General features: G+C 36.0%; 1 protein-coding gene across 4 annotated transcripts in view; it reads left to right on the forward strand.

Moving 5' to 3' along the window:
* The window catches only part of ASH1L (ASH1 like histone lysine methyltransferase), a 254,778-nt gene that overhangs the window by 223,663 nt on the left and 9,221 nt on the right, over window positions 1–21,894 (forward strand). For all 4 annotated transcript variants that reach the window (XM_074223285.1, XM_074223284.1, XM_074223283.1 and 1 more), the window contains exons 13-20: window positions 2,881–2,989; window positions 3,916–4,077; window positions 4,237–4,331; window positions 14,970–15,127; window positions 16,252–16,404; window positions 19,199–19,253; window positions 19,341–19,473; window positions 20,816–21,064. In XM_074223285.1, coding sequence (XP_074079386.1) covers window positions 2,881–2,989; window positions 3,916–4,077; window positions 4,237–4,331; window positions 14,970–15,127; window positions 16,252–16,404; window positions 19,199–19,253; window positions 19,341–19,473; window positions 20,816–21,064 — 1,114 coding nt within the window. The remainder of the gene's footprint in view (window positions 1–2,880; window positions 2,990–3,915; window positions 4,078–4,236; window positions 4,332–14,969; window positions 15,128–16,251; window positions 16,405–19,198; window positions 19,254–19,340; window positions 19,474–20,815; window positions 21,065–21,894) is intronic.

Genomic DNA, 21,894 nt, shown 5'->3' on the forward strand with positions numbered 1-21,894 from the left:
TATGGGGATCTCTGTTAAGGTTTTGTATCATTTCTACTGATTATGGGAACACAACCTTGGCAATATGGTCAACATTTTTGACTTATCAGAAAGCCAAGGACAAATTGCCTCCTTTTTTGTGCTTTTCTAGTATAATTGACAGTGAGTGAGTGAGTGAGTGAGTGAGAGAGAGAGAGAGAGAGAGAGAGAGAGAGAGAGAGAGAGAGAGAAAATAATATGATTTAGGGGATAGAGAGTTGGCCTCAAAGCAAGGAATACCACAGTTCAAGTCTCACTTCTGATACATAATGACTATGTCCTTGGGCAAGTCACTTAACTTCTCACTACTCTTAAGTACAAGTTTCTGGACACCCTAATTGATGTACTTAATATATATTGAGATTTAAGTTACCGTTAGGTTAGACTGGACCACTTTTTCAGTCTAAGGAGAGACTGTAGCAAAGTGAATGTTGGAGTGGTCTGAGCTAGTCCTTAGACCAAAATTCGCCCACTATTTTCTTTTGATGGACTCCATATCCCATGTGACTGCCCTTGAGGGATAGTGACATTGAAAAATAATGCATTTGTATGTCTCTTGGAATGGTCAGAAGATTTGATTGTGAGGGCAAAAAGGAACATTTATAATAACAGTTGTCTGTAAAGTCTAGAACTGACTGACATTTCATAGGTATTCTGATCCTATGCATTTTTCAGAAGATGTAACATCTAAACTTGTGTGGTCAAATAGATGGAAGGAAGCATTTATAATGTATTTACTGTTGTTCCAATATGCTTAGCTCTGGGTACAAATATTAACAAAAATAAAAATAATCCCTGTCTTTAAGAAATTTACACACAAAAGGTAGCTGAAAAGTGACTGTGAGGAAGGACAGGATGAGAATGAAAGTTGCCATGTTTTGAAATCCAGAAAGTCTAGAATGAACTTAGGAGGTCAGGAATATGACATAGAGAGGAATAAGAGAAAAAGCTGAAAAACTCCTGTTCATAAAGGGGGCAAGCCAGTGAGGATGTTTTCAGAGATACCATTTACTACTTTGGCAGGACTGTCACCCTCACCTTCCAAATAATCTGTAACCACCTGGGAGTGGTGTAAAATTTGGATGTGCTACTCAGTACTCCTAATTGGCAATGTTGGTATTCTCCTGCCCCCATCATTGCAGTGAATTGAAGGTTTGTCTTATAAAAGGCAGTGAATGGGGCAGCTAGGTAGTGTGGTGGATAGAGCGCCAGCCCTGGAGTCAGGAGTACCTGGGTTCAAATCCGGGCTCAGACACTTAATAATTACCTAGCTGTGTAGCCTTGGGCAAGCCACTTAACCCCATTTGCCTTGCAAAATCCACAAAAAAAAAAAAAAGGCAGTGAATAAGCCAAATACACAATCTGAAGGAATTCTACCTCACAGCAAGTTCTATTTTTCTAATTAAAATAGGGCATAGTTATTTTTACAATAACATTAATGCTTAGGAAGGAACTATTACATAATATATTTCAGTTATTTTTAAATATCTATTGAATACTCATTGAATTCATATAAAGTCTTTCTAAAAGCTTCTGGTTTGATTTTTTTTTTCCCCACTCTATCTTCTTTGTCTGCCTTTAAGCCAAGTGGAATATTATATTCCTCTCATTTCAAACTAGGTATCAGTGGTGCAACATAAAAATCATGAAAAGGAACAATTAATGCCTAATGTGTAAATGAGTTGTACATTTATATTTTCCATTTCTGTCTTGGCAATTATTGTTTTTTCATAGTATCCAAACTGTACCAGCTTTGACTCCACATGATTCAAATTCTAAAATTTCTCAGACTTCTGGTATAATTTTTGCTATTCCATCTTTAGAGGTGAAACTTTTTAAGCTCTTCTAAGCTCATTCCTTCATAAGCCAGTTTCTAAATTAATTTTTTTCTTTTGTGTGTATCTAGTCCTTCCTACCTATAACTAAGTGATAATCTATATTCCCTTTCTTTGTAATTCCTTCTTATAAATTCAGATGATTCCAACTAACTTTTTATACATTACTTCAGTTTGTTAACCAGTTCATTTCAACCATACTCAGACTGACTAATGTTGACAAGTGGATCTATATTGATAGAAAAACTGCATCTTCTTTTGATGTCTTTCAGTACTTTAGATAAATTTTGTGATACTGAAAATATACTTCTTTATATGTACTTATTTACATATATATATGTCTTACCTCCTAATAAGTTGTAATCTTGAGAACATTCTTCTACATTTTTTGATACAGAGACAGCTTGTATAAGAATACTGTACCCATAGCATAATAAGTTCTCAATGAATATTTGACAAACATGGATGAAGATTTAGAAGCAGGAATAAATAGAGCATTGTAGAGAAGACCAGTAGAGATGCCAACGTAACAGATAGTTGGATAGACATAGGGCAGGGCCAGTTTATGAAGAAGCTTGAATTTTTAATGGAGTTTACACTTGATGCCATTGACATTAGAGTGCTTAGGAGCAGGTGAATAGCATAATACATAATGGTGTTTATGAATATTAGTTTAGCAGGAGCATACAGAATATTTTAAAAAGAAAGACTAGGGTCAGAAAATCATTTTGAGAACAAGTCTAAGATAGATATTTTATTTTATTTTATTTTGGGGTTGTTTTTTTTTGCAAGGCAGTGGGGTTAAGTGATTTGCCCAAGGTCACACAGCTAAGTAATTATTAAGTGTCTGAGGCCGGATTTGAACCTCAGGTACTCCTGACTCCAAGACCAGTGCTCTATCCACTGTAAGACAGATATTTTAAAAGACTTTAAAGCATTTTATGACTAATTGAATACAGAATATGAAATAGTTTACATCATGGCTTACTGCTTGCAAGCACTGTCTCAAATTCTTGCTCTCTTCTAGGTCTGTCAATGGAGTCTACCGGATTGGGCTCTATGCCCTGAAAGATATGCCAGCTGGTACTGAACTCACCTATGACTACAATTTTCATTCCTTTAATGTTGAGAAACAGGTAATAGTTCTAAAACAAAGACTTACTTTTAGTTTTGAGACCCAGTGAGTGAATCCTCAATAATCTGTAACTAACATTACAGATGTTAGTTGAATGAAGAAAAAAAAAGTTTTTTATAAGAAACAGAATCATTTGTATAATATGCTAATGTCTTCTCAAACTCATTATTCTCTTATGGAGGTTAAATTTCAAATAAGGTCAGCATGTTTATTAATAAAAAAGATGGTTGTTTGATTGTTTCTAAGAATTCTAAGTATTTGGACAGTATTCACTTTACTATCACGTGACATAATAAAGCAGTTGAGTCTGTCTTTTTCATAATGAACCTTAAGAAAAATATTGTTGAATCTGCTTTAGTCTCTGATTGCCAACAAGAAAAATGAGTAAGTTTTGCTAAAGTTTTAACTTATGTCCTTTTTGCTATAATCTTTTTATTGTTTTTGCAAGGCAGTGGGATTAAGTGACTTGCCCAAAGTCACACAGCTGGCTCATTATTAAGTGTTTAAGGTCAGATTTGAACTCAGGTCCTCCTGACTCCAGGGTCAGTGCTTTATCCACTGCACCACCTAGCTTCCCCCCTTTTGCTATAATCTTAATATTTTTCTTCCCTTAGTGAAGATTAAGAAAAAAAGATTACTTTTTCTCATATTAAAATTCTTTATTAGCATGAATTAATTGTGAGATGATCTACCCCCCAGGAACTTCCTTTTTGGGGGGGGTGTGGAGAAATTTTGCAAGGCACTAGGGTTAAACGACTTGCCCAAAGTCACACAGTAAGTAATTATGAAGTGTCTGAGGACATATTTGAACTCAGGTCCTCCTGACTCCAGGGCTGTTATTCTATCCACCGTGCCACCTAACTTCCCCAAAGAGTTTCTTTATTAAATTTAAGAAACAATTAAATATTCTTTGCTTCTCCCTCAAAGCAACTTTGTAAGTGTGGTTTTGACAAATGCCGAGGTATCATTGGGGGCAAGAGTCAACGCATGAATGGACTCACCAGCAAAAGCAGTCAGCCTATGACCACACACCGACGTCCAGGACGGTCAAAAGAGAAGAGGAAATCCAAACACAAGTTGAAGAAAAGGGTGAATATTGATCCTATTGGTTTCCCTAAAGAGTTGCCTAAGGAGAAAGAGGCACAAGTATAGCAGCTTGAAAAGAAGTTTCTATTTTATTAGAGAATATTTTCCTGTTTCTCTTGTTTTCTCCACAAGGTTTAACCCATCTTTTTTTTTTTAATCTAGAGAGGCCATCTTTCTGAAGAGCCTAATGAAAATGTCAGTACCCCAACCAGAATGACCCCCCAATTACAAATGAAGCCAATGTCCAACCGTGAAAGGTAGCTATCAATATATTTTTTTTGCTTAAGATCTTTATGATCAGGAGTTCATGTTTTCTATGGTTTACTTATATATCACTTAACATTGTTAATATGCATTATTCATAGGTGTTTATTCCCTTTCTTAATGATATAAAATCAGAACAACAAAACAAATATCTGGAAGTGCTTGGATTGCTGCAAAATTGCATAGTTAGAAGGAATTTCAGGTATTAACTATTCCAATTCCTATTTAAAAACACTAATTCCATCTACAACATCCCTAAAAAATAGACATCTAGGATTCTCTTAAAGGTCCCCAAGTAATAGGGAACTCACTCCCTCCTAAGACAACCTGTTTCATTTCTAGACACTTGTAATTCAGTCAGTTAATATTTATTTAGTACCTACTATGTGCCAAGCACTATGCTAAGCACTGAGAATACAAAAAGAGGCAAAAGTCAGTCTCTAACATCAAACTCAAAATCTAATTGGTGAGATAATAAGCATACAAATATGTACCAACAAGCTACATGAAAGATAATAGGAAATAATTAATAGAGGGAAGGGAAGACACTAGAAATAAGAAACTGGGAATGGTTGGGACTTGAAGGAAACCAAGGAAGTAGAGCTGAAGAAAGTATTTAAGGCATAAAAAGTTGGCCAGAGAAAATTTTGCCCAAAGACAAGAATTAGAATGTCTTATTCAAGGAATGGCCAGGAGAGCAATGTTGCTGGATATAAGAGTTCATGGCAGGGAGTAAGACACAAAAAGATTGGAGTAATAGTTTGGGGGAGGAGAGAATGATAGGTTAAGAAGGACGTTGAAAGTCAAAAAAGGATTTTTAATTTGATCCTAAAGTCCATAGGGAACCACTGCAGTTTATTGAAGAAGAAGAGGTAACATGGTTGTACCTGAACTTTAAGAACACAGTAGCAGCTGAGTGGAGGATAGACTGGAATGGGAAGAGGCTTGAGGTAGGCAGACACACTAGTAGGTTATTGCAGTAGTCTTAAGTATAAGGTAATGAAAGGTGTTTGAGGGTAGTGGCAGTGTCAAAGGGGGGCATATTCAAGAAATATTGCAATAGACCCTGGCAACAGTGTGGATAAGGAGGATAAGAGATAGTGAGGAGCCAGCATGACTCCTAGGTTGTGTACCTACAGGACTGAGAAGATGGGTTTGTCATCCTTAGGAATTTAGGGGAAAAGATGATAAATTCTATCTCAAACATAACCAGTTTGAGAATACTGAAAGTCAGTTGGAATTATGAGATTAAAGGTCAGCAGAGAGATTAGGATAGGATATTTCAATCTAGGTGATAAAAATTTTTAAAAATCTAGATGATAATACACTGTAATGAGTGCACCAAGTGAAGTAATATAGAAGAAAAAGAGAAGAGTGCCCAAGACAGAACCCTGAGGGACATATATGATTAGAGAGTTTGACCTAAATGTACATCCAATAAGGAAGATTGAGAAGGACTAATCTGATAGGACAGGAACCAGGTTAGAGTGCTGTTCTAAAAGCCTAGAGAGGAGACTATCAAGGAAAGTGGAATCAATAGTGTTAGAAGTTTCAGAGAGGTCAGAGAAAATAAGAAAGAAGTAAGAAAGTCACTGGATTGGGCAATTAAAAGATTATTGTTATCTTTGGAGAGAACAATTTCAGTGGAATAATGAAGCTACAAGCCAAATTGCAAGAAAATAGAAGTGTGTTGGGGAAGAGAGTGAAGGCACCTATTGTAGACAGCCTTTTCTTTTTTTAAATAAATTTATTATTTATTTTTTCAATTACATGCAAAAATGGTTTTCAAGAATCAATTTTTTGTAAGATTTTGAGTTCTTCGTTTTTCTCCCTCCATCCCTTGACAGCTAGTAATCTAATATAGGTTATACATATTTAACTATGTTAGATACATTTCCATTTTAATTATGTTGTGAAAAAAAAGACTTCAGAACAAAAAGAAAAACCATAAGAGGGAAAATAAGATAGAAAACAAATTTTAAAAATTGAAAATAGTATACTTTGGTCTACATTCAGATTCCATAGTTCCTTTTCTGGATGTGGATGTTATTTTCCATCACAAGTATAGACAGCCTTTTCAAGGAGTTTGTAGTCAGGTTGAGATGAATTGAACCAGTAGACAGGGAGAAATTGAAAATAGCTAGAAGAGTGGAAATGATAAAAGGAGACAATCTTTTGAAGGAGAAGGGATGGCGTGAGATGACTTGAACAAATAATGGGATTTAACCTTGGTTAAACCCTTTCGGGGTGGCTAGGTGGCACAATGGATAGAGCACCAGCCCTGGAGTCAGGAGTACCTGAGTTCAGTTCTGGGCTCAGACACTTAATAATTACCTGGCTGTGTGGCCATGTGCAAGTCACTTAACCCCATTTGCCTTGCAAAAACCTAAAGAAAAAAAATAAGACCGTTTCATCATATGAGACAAGTGAAGAGATAGTGGCCTTCATAGGTAGATGAAGAAGAGGGAACTCACAGTGAGTGAGTTCATTATTTTTTTTTAAATATGAGGTGAGTTTTTCAGCTGAGAATATGAGGGGAAAGAGGCTTGAGGAAGATTGAAAAGGTTGGTAAGAATTATTGTGGAGAGTGAGATAGTAAGTTAATAAGGAGTTACAAAGATTGGCTAGGAACAATGAGCCCAGCTAAGATTGTAAAGCATAAATTGTAGTGGACACAGTCAAAATAGTTGCATGATTTTCTCTACCTTTGTTCAGCAGCATTTGTGTTGGAGTAAAGGTGTCAAGTGGTAGAAATGACACAAAGCTGAGGCTTGGTTGGGCATAATCACAGATCTGATAAGAAGGAATAGGAATTCAAGAAAGGAACTGGTTCACACCAGGGAGTCAGGATGAGAAGAGGAGAAAGATGGCATGGGAAAATTAAGGTGTCAAGGATTAGAGGTCTGGTACATCTGAAGAGTAGAATTTGGCAAGAGAAGGCAAAGGCAAAGGTGAAAAGGTAATAGATTGTGTTGGGATAGGAGAATTTCAGAATCTTTAACCATAGAGGTGGTACAAATGTGGATGATGGCAAGAGCAAGAATCTGACCATCTTTGTATATGACTTGTTTGGAATAATAAATGAGTGGGTTAGAAAATTGAGTGGTGCAGTGGATAGAGCACCAGCCCTGGACTCCGGAGGACCTGAGTTCAAATCCAGCCTCAGACACTTAATAATTACCTAGCTATGTGACCTTATGCAAATCACTTTAAGCCCATTGCCTTGCAAAAAAAAAAAACGAAAACAAAGAAAATTGAGTGGTATGAGTGTTTGAGGAAGAGTCTATATAGATATATGATGATGAAATTTTGTAGTATGAGGGCAAAAGTTAAGGAAGAAAAGTTAAAAGTTAAGAGTCAGACTCATCGAAGAAGTTATAGAGAATGATAAGATAGCAAGTACCAAGACTTTGAATATGGTAGATTTGATATTATACTTAAAAGGAAAAGTCAATGAATTTAGGTAGGGAGAAAACAAGGAAGTGGCATTGAGGAAACAGGATTTTCCAATTCCCCTGGTTCAACTAGTAAATTGGGGAAAATGAGTGAAGGTGCAGCCAACACTAGAAAGAGTGACTAAGGGAGTCTCTTGTCATATGGGGAAAGACAGATAAGGACTGGTACATGGAAAAAGTGAGAAGGAAAGAGATTTTAAATGAAGGAATTTTATTGCCTGTGGAAAGGGCACAGTGGAAGGACTGACTGGTGTTTGATTTTTGAGGTGGGAGAATTGAAGGGGAAGGGGGAGGAGAATAAGGAATGGAGTTTGGATGATCTACAGGAGTTCAATCACTGGAATGTAAAGAGTATAACCAGTTTTGAGAATGTTCATCATTGAATGGAGGGCATTACTTTTATTTCCATTGGAAGTTGGAGAATCAGACTAGAGGCAAGTACTATATGATAGAGCAAGTCCCACTTCAGAAATCCTCCAAAAAAAAATAAAACCTTCACAAATTTTGGAGGGACTCCAAAAAGCCAGAAATTAGTGGATCTTCCAGGATGGAAATGAAACCTGCAAAACAGGAAAAATAAGCCCTACTGCCCACCAATTTGCCTCTTTCTCTTACTCAAAAGATGGAAGGGTTGAAGTCAGAGAGTAGGTTGTTTTTTGCATCAGAAATTCTCCACATTCCATTTGCGAGTTTAGACTTGGCAATAGGAGGTAGAGGTTGCCTTTTGCTGGCACATGATAGAAGTCATTGCTTTTTGGTAGGTCCTTTGCAATCTTCCCCCAGTCTGAACTCTTCTTACCTGAGACTGAAAAGAGAAAGGGTATAAATGGTTTGGGACAAAAAGTACAAAACCGTATGTAAGGAAAAAAAACCTACCTGGAAAACTTGTATTGACCAAATAGAAATTGGTAGTCCCATAAAACAACAAGGGAAAAATTAAAATAGTCAAAAGACTGAAAAAATAGGGGGGAGGGGGGAAGTAACTAATCTGTAAAACATTGAGAAGAGATCATTTAAGAATCATTAGACTACTTAGAAGTCATGACCAAACAAAAGCTAGATACATATTTCAAGAAATTATAAGATTGCTCAGATCTTTCAAAATAAGAGGCAAAGTAGAAATAGAATCTATCAGTCATTTCCTAAAAGAAACCTCAAATGAAAACTCCCAAATTATAATCAAGATTGAAAGTTTCTATGTCAGAGAGAAGTTATATGTTTCAATCTGAAGGAACTGAATAAACAAAAGGAGTAGAGTGGCCTAAACTTGTGAAGACACTTAGGAAGCATAGCAGGAGAAAACTTGAGTAAAGATCAACTAAAGCAGAAATCGATGTGATATTGTCACTGATACATGTTGTAGTGGAAAGAATGTTGGATTTGTAACCAGAGATTTTATTTTAATTCCCCCTCTGCCATTTAAAATCTGTACAGGTCACAAATTCTCTGGGCCTCAGTTTCCTTATCTGAAAAATGAAGGATTGAAGAGGTTTGAGAAATAAATTATAATCCTGGCATAGAGTTATCATATGGTAGTGATAAACTTCATTTATTTTTATTTTTGCTGAAACTCTGCCAAAAGAGAAGCAGACATCAGAACAAAAAATTTGACTGCCTTAATAATTTAATCCTCCAAAGATGATGGAACCAACAAGGAAAACTTTGAATCTAGTGCCAGTTCTTACCAACAAGGAGACCTAGCTACTAGGAAAGAAATGATGGGCGTCTTTGGGGAAAGTTATCTTAGAAAAGCAAATTGACTTGAGGACAGATTTCAGATGAAGGATAATTAGAATCCTGTACCCCTAAAAGTCTACAGAGAACCTGTTTCTGGAGAGAGAAGAAACTTTCAAGAATTAACTTTTTTTTTTTTTTGGCAAGGCAGTGGGTTAAGTGACTTGCCCAAGATTACACAGCCAGGCAATTATTAAGTGTCTGAGGTCAAATTTGAACTCAGGTGCTCCTGACTCTAGGGCCAGTGCCCTATCCAATGCACCACCTAATTGCACCACCTAGAATTAATTTTTTAAGATATGAAGAGAATTCTATTAAAGAGAAAAATATGTTTTATCAATCCACTAAGACTTTTTTCTTTTTTAAAAATTTATTTTTATTATTTGTTTCCTTAAAATTTTGAGTTACAAATTCTCTGAGAAGGCAAGAAATGCAGTATCAATTCTACATGTGAAGTCATGCAAAACATATTTCCATATTGGCAATGTTGCAAAAAATAAAAAATAAGAAACATAAAGAAAGTAACAAAATATGTTCTTCATTCAAGAGTTCATCTGTTCTCTCTGGCTATATATAGATAGCATTTTTCATTATTAGTCCTTTGGAACTGTCTTGGATCTCTGTATTGTTGGGAATAGCTAAATCTTTCACAGTTGGTCATCATTAAAATATTGTTGTTATTATTGTGTACATTGTTCTCCTAGTTCTTCTCACTTCATTTTGCCTCAGTTTATCTCAGTCTTTCAAGGATTTTCTGAAACTATCCTGCTTATCATTTCTTAGAGCACAATAGCATTTCATCATAGTTTTATATCACAACTCGTTTAGCCATTCCCCAGTTAATGATACCCCCTCAATTTCCAATTCTTTGACACTTCAAAAAGATCTGTTATACATCTAGTTTCTTTTCCCTTTTCTTTGATCTCTTTAGTAGTGCCATTGCTGGGTCAAAGGATATGCAGTTTTATAGCCCCTTGGGCATTGTTTTAAATCATTTTACAGAATAATTGGCTCTCTCCCAGTAATTATATTGTCCATATTTTCCCACATCCCTTCCAACATTTCTTATTTTCCCTTTCTGTCATGTTTGCCAATCTAATAGATATGAGTATAACCCACTAAGATTTTTTAAATTCATACCCAGAAAATGGAAGCAAGTGTAGCCTATAACAAGAGAAATGCAAAAGAAAAGCCTGGTCCACCTTTTCCTGCCCCAAATATGGAGTGTACAGAGGAGCAATTTTCTTTTAACCTCAGACCTTCCATTTTCTACTATTTCTGCCCCTTGAGGGAAGAAGAAGAAAGATTGTGTTGAATAGAACTTTCATCTCTTTTTTGTGCTGTCTTCTGCCTAATCTCTTGATATAAATTCTTCTGTTCTCTGAGACTGCCACCATTCTAATGTAGACCCTCATCATCTCATGCCTGAATCATGACAGTAACATGCTGGTGGATCTGCCTACCTCAAATCCCTCCTTGCTCCAATCTATTCCATATTCAGTCACTAATTTGATTTTCCTAAAGCAGAGGTCTAAAACAGTTCTCTACTCCAGTGGTTCCCTGGGATCACCCCCCCCCAAAAAAAAAAATTTTTGTCATTTAAAGACCTTCACAACCTTTTGTGTCCCTACCCTTCCATTGTTGTTCTAGTCTTCTTATACCTTACTTCTTTTTTTTTTAAGTGTCTGAGACCGGATTTGAACCCAGGTATTCCTGACTCCAAGGCCGGTGCTTTATCCACTATGCCACCTAGCCGCCCCATACCTTACTTCTTGCCACCTACTTTTAGATCTAGCAACACTGGCATCCTAATTATTCTTCAAATAAAGCATTCCATCTCTTGGCTCTGGGAAAAATTTTCTCAGGCTGTCTTACATACATGGAATGCTCTCTTCTTCATCTCTGCTTATTGGTTTCCCTGGTTCCCTTCAAGTCCCAACTCAAATTCCTTCTTCTACAGGAAACCTTTCCTAATCCCTCCTAATTCTAATTTCTTTTCTTTTTAAATTATTCCTTATTTATCCTGTGCATAGCTTTGTTTCTGCTTACTTGTTTTCTTATTGTCTCTCCCATTACATTGTGAGTTCCACAAGAGTAGGTACTGTCTTTTGCTTCTTTTTGTATCTCCAGTGCTTTACATAGAGCTCAGAACATAATAGGTGTTTAATATCAGTATTTTTTTTTTTAGAATCAGTATGTTTTTGATTATATACTGTCTTTTGCTTCTTTTTGTATCTCCAGTGCTTTACATAGAGCTCAGAACATAATAGGTGTTTAATATCAGTATTTTTTTTTAGAATCAGTATGTTTTTGATTATATAATATTGGAAATTTTTTGCTTACATGGCATCTTTTCATGTAGAAGAACAGCTATGGATTGGGGAAAAAATAAATGATCAGGAGATATAAGCAGTTTTCAAAAGAGGAAATGCAAACTATCAACAAATATATGAAATAAATGTTTTCTATATTGCTAATAATAAAATCAGTGCAAAGTAAAACAGTGATGTCTCCAACCTATCAAATTTAATAACCAGGATGATTAAAAAAAATTGAAATTATGTTGGACAGACTTCTTTCAAACACACTAATAATAATTTACTGTTGGTGGAACAGTCCTATCAAATTTATACTCCAAGGAAGTCGGTTATAGAGATGTCCCATTTGTGTACCAGACATATAGCAACACTCTTTGTGGTAGCAAACATATAGGAAACAAATTGACCACAAGATATGAATACATTGAAACATGGAAAAATGTGTGTGGACTGATGCATAGTAAAGACAGCAGAAGCAAAAAAACAGTATACTCAAAAACAAAAATGATTAATAAAGAACTGTTATCCAAAATGATAATAATAATAGCCAACCATTATGTAAGCACTTGTTGGCAGAGTGCTTTACTTATCTCATTTGATCTTTACAACAACCCTGTGAGCTAGGGTTATTTTCCCCATCTTATGGATGAAGAGACTGAGGCTGAGAAAGGTTAGGTTACTTGTCTAGGGTCATTCAAGCTAGTATTAGGTTTCTGAAGGATTTAATGCAGCTCTTTCTAACTCCAAAATCAGTACTTTCTTTGCTGTGCCACTTGGAAAATATCTGCCTTTAATAATCTCCTGTTGCAAGCCCAAATGAAATATGTTCTCAAATATTAAAAGAACTGGGAGATTCAATTATTAGGCCTCTTTCACAGATCTTTGAAGAAATATAGGTAATGGAAGAGGAAACCTCAACTAAAGACAAGAGCAGTGTTGCACCCAAAGCAGAGCATAAAAAACAGGCCCCAGTCCTGCATCAAGATCACACAGTCTTGATCTATAGGAAGAGATAAGGTACAGCAATATAGTAGGCAGGTTCCAGTCTTATTCTTTATACTTAGAACTTAGTAGGACCTCCCCACACCCTTTAGGAGTATGTGCACAAAGTTTAGCCCATGTACAAGCCTCCAATCCATAAATTGAGGCTAGAGAAGAGGTATGGGGAAATGGAAGAAAACATGAAAAAATGTAGTTTGGACTACATTTTGACACCCAAGAGGTAAAACAAGTGTGGTAGTGTTATAAAAATAAAATCTCTCAAAAATAGAATCACTCATCCCAGAATAACTTCATTTTCTTTTTAATGTTAAATCAGGACAATCCTGTAGATAATTTTTTAGATTTGACATTTGAAACAATTTCTCATGCCTTGCTTTGGAATGGATAAAGAGATATGAGTTAGATGATAATATAAGATGAATTTAAAACATTGAATGACTGATTCCAGATTTTAATCATTAATATCTATGTCTGTTTGGGCAGAAGTCTCCATTGGTGTGCTTTGAACTGCTGATCCTAGATCCCCCTTATTGGAGAATAAGGATAATGGATATTCACCATTTTTATCACTGACTTGGAAGAAGGAAAAGGTGGCATGCTTATCAAATTTGCACATGACACAAACCTGGGAGGGATAGCTAACTCATTTGATCACATAGAATCTAAAAAGATCTTGCTAACTAGCCCATTTGGCCAAATAAGATGAAAATTAGTAGTAATAAATAGTTGTTTTTTTTTAAATCATGTATAAGAAACACTAGGATCTATCTTTAAAAGTTCTGGTGATTTTAGTAGAATGCAAGTGCATTATGTCAGCCCAAAAAAAAAGGATAATATTTGTGGTCTGCATTAAGAGAGGTTTAATATCCACATTAAACTATATATGGAATATTGTATTCAGTTCCAGAGTTTATGCTTTAGAAAAGACATCTATTCTCTTGAGAATAGCAAGAGGAAAGTAGTAGGTTAATGAAAGACAGGGAGATGAATCCATAGGAGTCTCAGTTAAAGAAACTAGTAATATTTAGCCCAGAGAACAGAAAACTTAGAGGGGCATGTTCAGATATTTGAAGGGTTGTCATGTGGAAGAGGTATCTTTCTCCCTAGAGCAGAACTAGGAATAATGGGTGGAAAATTCTCTCTCAAGGTAACAATTAGATCTATCCAGGTGTAAAATATGCTGCTTCACGAAATAGGAAGTTCCTCCTTATTGGAGAGTCTCAGGCATAGACTCCTTGTCAAGTAATCATTTAGCCTTTTATTAAGGTGAAAATTCTGATTCATCTACTGGTTGGACTAGGTAGTGTTTGGGCTCTTTCTATGAATAAATGATCTAGTTACCTAAGATCCTAGAATTGTACAAAGCTCAGCATAAAAACAAAGGAATACTTTCTGTAGATGGTACTATGCAGTTAGGCTTGATAAGAGGGAAGAGACAGGTAGATGTGTTTAAATAATCTTCTAATACTTGAGAGAAATGAATAGAAAATCAGAAAACTTTAGGAAAATTGAATTCTTCTGTGTATTTCATCACAGTATCTCTGTTTCTCTGTGATTATTGTCACCATGTATCATGTGCTCTGATCAACCCCTACTATCTTTGATTGTGGCATTACTCATAGTTTTGTATTTGTTATGTTTCTTTATGTTTTCATTTATTTCTCATATGTCTATTCTCTGTCTTATTTGAAAAACCCCTTCATGGAAGTATATGGTATATCACAGTCCCAAATGGGGGCACTTAATGAATAATGTTTTAAGTGATTACTGACTTTATTATTTTTTTTAAGGTTTTTGCAAGGCAATTGGGGTTAAGTGGCTTGCCCAAGGCCACACAGTTTGGTAATTATTAAGTTTCTAAGTCTGGGTTTGAACTCAGGTACTCCTGACTCCAGGGCCAGTGCCCTATCTACTGCGCCACCTAGCTGCCCCTGTGATTACTGATTCTAAATGGAGGTATGGAAAGGAAAGGAGTCATAAAGTGTGTATATGCTATACAATATTCACCTATAACACTTTCGAAAATTTACTACAATTAAAAAAATAGATGTCCTATCCACATCCAGATTTCTTTATAGCACTTCACAGAGCACTAATAACTGCTCCCTCTCCCTTTCTAAAGGAACTTTGTATTAAAACATCATGTATTCCTGGTCCGGAACTGGGAGAAAATCAGACAGAAGCAGGAGGAGGTAAAACACACCAGTGACAATATTCATTCGGCTTCCTTGTACACCCGCTGGAATGGTATCTGCCGAGATGATGGAAACATCAAATCTGGTGAGACATGGGTAGGGACTCATTGATATCCAGAGGGCTGACTGAAACATAATTTCTTATAGCCAGTACCAGATTCTAGAAAATGGCTAGAAAAGTTGGTCCCAAAGTCCCAAGATCCATTGATTAGCATAAGTGAATAATATCTGTCACAGTCTTTTAGCATACTCACCTACACTTTAATGAATATGATGGAACCCCATCTTGTCAATCATCCCACTACCACTCTTCAGCTTGAAATATTTGCCATAGGAAAAAGAGACTGGATTATAATTAGATATGAATTGGGGAGGGGAGAGGAAGAAGAATAACCCTTTTGTAGCAACTAATAGGCAGATTTTCTCATTACAAATCAATATACAATCTTTGACTTTCTTTTTTGTTGATTTGACATTCTTTGAGCGGCAGACATAACTGATATGTCAGACATAACTAAGTTCTTTAGGTCGATTGAAAGAGGATAAGTGGCATGTCCAAATAACCATTTAAACTAGAATAAAAATGTCCAGCAACACCATTCTTTTCTCTTTCCTCTTGAGTTTCCTGAAAGTGCTAATGGCAATTTAAAATTACTAATCAACATACTTAGCATTCATTGGGAATGTCACTTTTTTCCAATTGGCTATTCTGCAACATCCCTGGAAAATTAAGGAAAGAATTTGCCTATGCATATTTGTTACAAAGGGGGTTTTGTTTATCTTTCTAGGGGAAGAAAGGGAGAAGTGGAAGGGAAAGAATGTGTATTTTCATTAATTGGGGAATGAAGGGAGGCATTCTTCACGATATATAAGAGAATATACTGAACAAACCCTAAATAAATCTAGAACTTTGCTAGAACCTCAAGATATTTCAGTGACTGATTTTAAAATTGACAGTGATTTTCTGAACTTTTATATAGCCTTTTTTCTACCTTTAACAAGTCTCATGTCAGCCTAGTGGCTAAAATACGTGTTAATTCCCATCATTTGCCTTTCCAAGAAACTCTAGTATTTCTTACATTCTGTAAAGAAAAAAAGGGAACTCCTGAAGATACTGAATTTTCTGAATCAAACCAAGGGAAATGTGGAATGAGTAGAAGGAATTTGATCTCACACAGAATCAAAGTTGTCTCCTTTTTGCCTTTCTAGATGTTTTCATGACCCAGTTCTCCGCCTTGCAGACAGCCCGCTCAGTGCGGACAAGGAGGTTGGCAGCTGCAGAGGAAAACATTGAAGTGGCTCGGGCAGCACGCCTGGCCCAAATATTTAAAGAGATATGTGACAGCATCATCTCTTACAAAGGTGACTGGATCCCCAAGAAAAGTTTGTTTCTTCACATCATATGCCCTTTTTTCCCCTCATCTGCCTCAAAATCAGGACTGACATAATAAGACCTTGCATTTCTAGTATACATTAAAGTTTACAAAGTGCTTTTCCACACATTATCTCATTTGATCTTCACAATAGCCCTTTGAGGTTTCTAAAATAGATCTTTTACTTAAAGTGCACACACTTAGTGATATTATTTTGCATAATGATTCAGAATTTTCTGATACAAAGTTACCTGATGGCAATAAAATGTGTCAACAGAGATTTAAAAATACATGTATATGAATGTATTATAATCACTTTTTTAAAAAACAAAATATATTTTGTAGTATTCTTTATAGTTTAAAAATTGCCATCATTTCTCTAAATCATAACAAGATCATTCCCTACCCTGCTAAGATAAAAATACTCTTCTCTAAATTCATTGTACTCTCTTGCACCAATGATATGTTGACTATATATGTCTCTGCCCCACCTAATAGAGTCCCAGACTAATAGTTTTCTTACATCTGATTTTTAGATCTAACCATTAGATCTAATTTTCAGTTCAGACAGTCCTTCTTGGATCTCAACCTGATAAAGTATAACATACCTTGAGTCAGATACTGACAAACTATTTGGTATTTTTCAATTTTGCCCACAGAATATCTCTTCCCAATGAATATATAGAGAGAGTGTTGGTGGTCTTATTTTATAGGTGATGTAGACTCAGAGAAGTTCAGTGGCTTGCTCAATGCTAACACAGGTAGTAAGTGGCAAAGCTGAAACTTGAACCTAAATCTCCTGACTTAAAAGTCCATTGCTTTTTCCACTTTGTGAGAAAATGTACTTTGGATTCATTAAAATTCTCCTTTCATGGGGTGGCTAGGTGGTGCAGTGGATGAAGCCCCAGCCCTGGAGTCAGGAGTACCTGGGTTCAAATCTGGTCTCAGACACTTAATAATTACCTAGCTGTGTAGCCTTGGGCAAGCCACTTAACCCCATTTGCCTTGCAAAAACCTAAAAAAAAAAATTACATCTGAGTTTAGGTTTGATGTTGTGAGACAACGGTATAGGGTTAACTATTTGCCTTGCCAAAATCTAAAAAAAAATTCTCCTTTCGTGTTAGAACACAGAAGTATTGAATTCACAAGGGTTTGAGCATAAATTCATTATATATTTATGTATTTATATTCTATTCACTTTCTATCTCCAAAAAAATTCATTATAATATGTAATTTCTTAGTAGAAATTACATTCTCAGACTGAGGACCTCAGACAAGTTGTTTGAGGCCTCATTTACTTTTGTTTTCTGTAGTTTTCCACAGTGAGGTAGCAAGTCAGCAAATGAAAAGGTAAGTTGTAAACATAGTAAAAGAAAACCCCAAAGCAAATTGTCATTTTGCTTTCAAGGTTTCATATGCGCATTTTCTTCCATATCCATTACCTTCCTCTTTCAGATTTCAGAATCTTTAAGGAGCAGGATAGGTATTAGATAGCTATTTTATGAACTTGAGTTTTTCTAGCAGGGATGATGAATGTTTTGAGGTGGAAAAAAGAAATTGAAGGATAATTGTTTTCTGCAGTTCATGATTGGCCTTTCTCTTTCTTCTTGTGTCTCCTCCCACATGGAACAAAGAAGCTGGAAGGGACTTAAATCTTCTCTTAACTCTTATGTGTCCCTCCTGTTTGCAACTTTTCTAACCTAACTCCCACTGGAGTAAAAGAGAAGCAAACAAAAAGAGAGAAAAGAAACCAACTTGCCATAAAATACAAAATTACATAGCATCCCTATTTACTCCCTTCACATTCCTGACAAAGATCACTATCTTAACATCAGCCCCCTTCATCTGAGATTTTGAGAGTGGTTAGAAAGCAAATGACAGAGGACACAAGCTATATCTGGAGATAGAACAATAGATTTTGCTTATCTCTGGAGGAACTTCTAGAAATTGAATGAATTAAATAAGTTCAGATTATAACATAATAAGTACACCTATATTTTCCTTTATAGATAATATTTTTACTAAAGAAACACACTTCAAAAAATAATCAGTATCCTAGATTTTTCATTATAGAGGACTTGATTTTCTCATATCAACCAAGTACTGTTAACTACAGGCCCTGATCAGGACTTGGAAATAGTCTTTGTTAGATTTTACATTTCATCTTAACGGTACTTGCTAAAGGATTTAACCAATATACGTTGCCCATTTCAGCAAGTGACCTCTCAGAGCAGCTAGGTGGTGTAGTGGATAACGCATTGGCCCTGGACTCAGGAGACCATGGGTTCAAATGTGGCTTCAAACACTTCATAATTACCTAGCTATGTGATCTTGGACAAGTCACTTAACTCCACAGACTTGCAAAAAAAACAAAAAAAGAAAGTGACCTCACCATGCTCCAGAAATTTTATGAAATGAACTCCAGATTCTTCCTTTTAATCTGCCTCTCATTATTTAGAAAGTTTTTTCTACTTTGAAACTAAAATTCCTTATGGCTGCAATTGAAACTTATTTTCTTTCTTAGTCTTTATACAAACAGCATCAGTATACCTCCATGTCAGCTTACTCACATTTCTGCATGGACTCATAGATACCTTCTGACATGCTACCTCAAGAATTCAAATTGTTTTGGAATTTTTTTACTTTGCAATTTTTTTGTGGGTATAGAATTCAAAAGAAACTTAAATCTTCTCTGCCCTTTAGTGTTTAGGTCTTTCCCTTATTAAGACAGAATTGTACTGTTTCCACAAAGTTCTTCTAATAAACATTGCCTTCCTTTGCAGATTCCTCCCGACAGGCATTGGCAGCTCCACTGTTGAACCTTCCCCCAAAGAAAAAGTACGTTTACGTTTCTTCTGGGGGTTAACCAGGGTGTATGGGGACAGATAGGTGTCCCAAACTGACAGCCCTGGTTTTGTGTTCCAGGAATGCTGATTATTATGAGAAGATATCTGACCCCTTAGATCTCATCACCATTGAGAAGCAGATCCTGACAGGTTATTACAAGACAGTGGAGGCGTTTGATGCTGACATGCTCAAGGTCTTCCGGAATGCTGAGGTGAGGCTGGGTACAGTCCCTGAGATCTCTAAGTTTGAGCTCATGGAAAAGGAATTTGTAGTGAAAGTAACTATTATAAGCCAAAAACACTGGCCCCTTCTCCCTTCAGCTTTCCCTACTGATCAGTAGGGCAGATCCAGAAGTAATTGGATGTTGCAGCTCAGCAATATTTGTTAGGCATATGTATATCACATAGTAATTGTGAGGAACCTGTTTTAGAAAGCCTAATAAAAACCTGTCTTAATACAACTCATTATTAGCCAGATGTGTGAGAATCACAAGTTACACCATACTCCCAAAAGAAATATCATTGAAATGACAAAAAGCCTGGTATATCATGGTTACTCTTAAACACTGATATACTAAAACTAAAGGAATTCCAGAATACTTGGACATGTATTAAAAACTAGATATGTAGTCCTAGTGATAATGACTTAAGCCAAGAAAAACATGTAGAAATCTTTAATGATAACATAGAGGACTGCAAAAAGAAATAAAGAAATAAATGAAGATTGTGCTCCTAAATGGTAGCATTTGTGGAACTTTTGGAGAAAGCAGTACCCTAGAGCTATGATCTAGAGTCAAAAGAATTGTTTTGTGGCAAACCATGGAAGAGAGATTTCTCTGTGTATGTGGATTTGTCATTCTTTGCATCTAACAAAAATTTGAAAATCAAATAGGAATAATTGAAACAAGACTAATTTAGCTATGGTAGGCATATGGGGAAATTAAAACATAAGAACTGACAAGTAGGGAAGGGATATGAAAGTTCTAAAAACAGGGATCAAAAGTTTATTATTGGGGTGGCTAGGTGGCACAGTGAATAGAGTACCGGCCCTGGATTCAGGAGTACCTGAGTTCAAATCTGGCCTCAGATACTTAATAATTACCTAGCTGTGTGGCCTTGGGCAAACCAGTTAATAACCCCATTGACTTGCAAAAAAAAAAAAGTTTATTATTTAATGGATTTTGGCCTACCATGTGTCAAATCTTCCATTTTTATGACAGGTATTAAAAGCTTTACAAAACAGTTGTAATCTTGTCACTTAATGTCAACAGTATGAAATGTTTCATTTTATTTTTTATCAAGTAGGCATTAGGACCATTGACAGAGAGTAAGATTTCCATGGTAATCAAAGTGAATACACTCAATGGCTTTGAAGATTAAGCTGCATTTCAGTTCATTTCTGTTCAACTTAGGTGAATAGTGACAAAGTGCCTGCTAGTGTACTAAACACTGTTCTAAAGATGTCACACAACACTATTCATCCTCCCACTTAAGGCACACCTGGAAACCAAAACTTAAGGAAATTGAGCTTGGTTTCTCTCTTCTCTCTCTTAGAAGTACTATGGACGCAAGTCCCCTATTGGGAGAGATGTATGTCGACTACGCAAAGCATACTACAATGCCCGGCATGAGGCATCAGCTCAAATTGATGAGATTGTGGGGGAAACAGCAAGTGAGGCAGACAGCAGCGAAACCTCAGTCTGTGAGAAGGAAAATGGGCACGAGAAGGATGATGATGTCATCCGCTGTATCTGCGGCCTCTACAAGGATGAAGGCCTCATGATCCAGTGTGACAAGTGCATGGTAAGAAGAATCAGGACAGAAAATTTTCTGACCTATAAGGTGTTGTGTTTTCAAGCAACAAGCCCTGCCTCTTTATTTGAGTCAAATACACTCCAAATCAGTCGTCTCCCTATGTATTGTGATATCTGTCACTATTCATCCTCCTTTCCCATTCAGTACACCAAACATTCCCTAAAGACTAAATATGCAAAGTAAACATGTACCTCTGTACTCACTTTCTATACTCTTTTGTGAAGGGAAACCAGGTGAATGAGATTGTGTTCAAAGGGAACTTGGAAGAATAATTACGAAATATGAGGAATAGTACTAACATTTCAACCTGAAAAATATGTAATAAAAAGTAACAATAGACATGTGAGTTGTATATAAAGATTATGCAAATGTATGGCTATTATTGTGGTCACCTATTTCATATCTTAAGGAAAATTATAGTATAAATACCACCCCACAAAATAGTTGTTTGGAACAGTAGTCATTTATTTCCTTCCCTTATTTCTTTCATTTTTATTTACATCTTGCCAGACTCTTATCAATGGTAGCATAATAGGGTGGGGAAGTGGTTAGAATTGGAATCAAAAGAGACCTGAATTCAAATCCTAGCTCTAGAACTTACTGGTTGTGTGAGCTTAGACAAGTCACTCAACCTCTTTTGACTTCAGTTTCCTCTTCTGAAAAAAAAAGTGGGAATAATAACATTTGTACCAGATATCTTGCAGAATTGCTATAAATAAAGCCCTTTGTAAACTTTAAAGTACTCTAGAAATCTGTGTTCTTACTCATTTATACAAAATTGTTTTACTTCTTTATTAAATATTTTCATTCTTCCGTAT

This window comes from Macrotis lagotis, chromosome 2 (assembly GCF_037893015.1).
Source record: "Macrotis lagotis isolate mMagLag1 chromosome 2, bilby.v1.9.chrom.fasta, whole genome shotgun sequence".
NCBI lineage: Eukaryota > Metazoa > Chordata > Mammalia > Peramelemorphia > Peramelidae > Macrotis > Macrotis lagotis.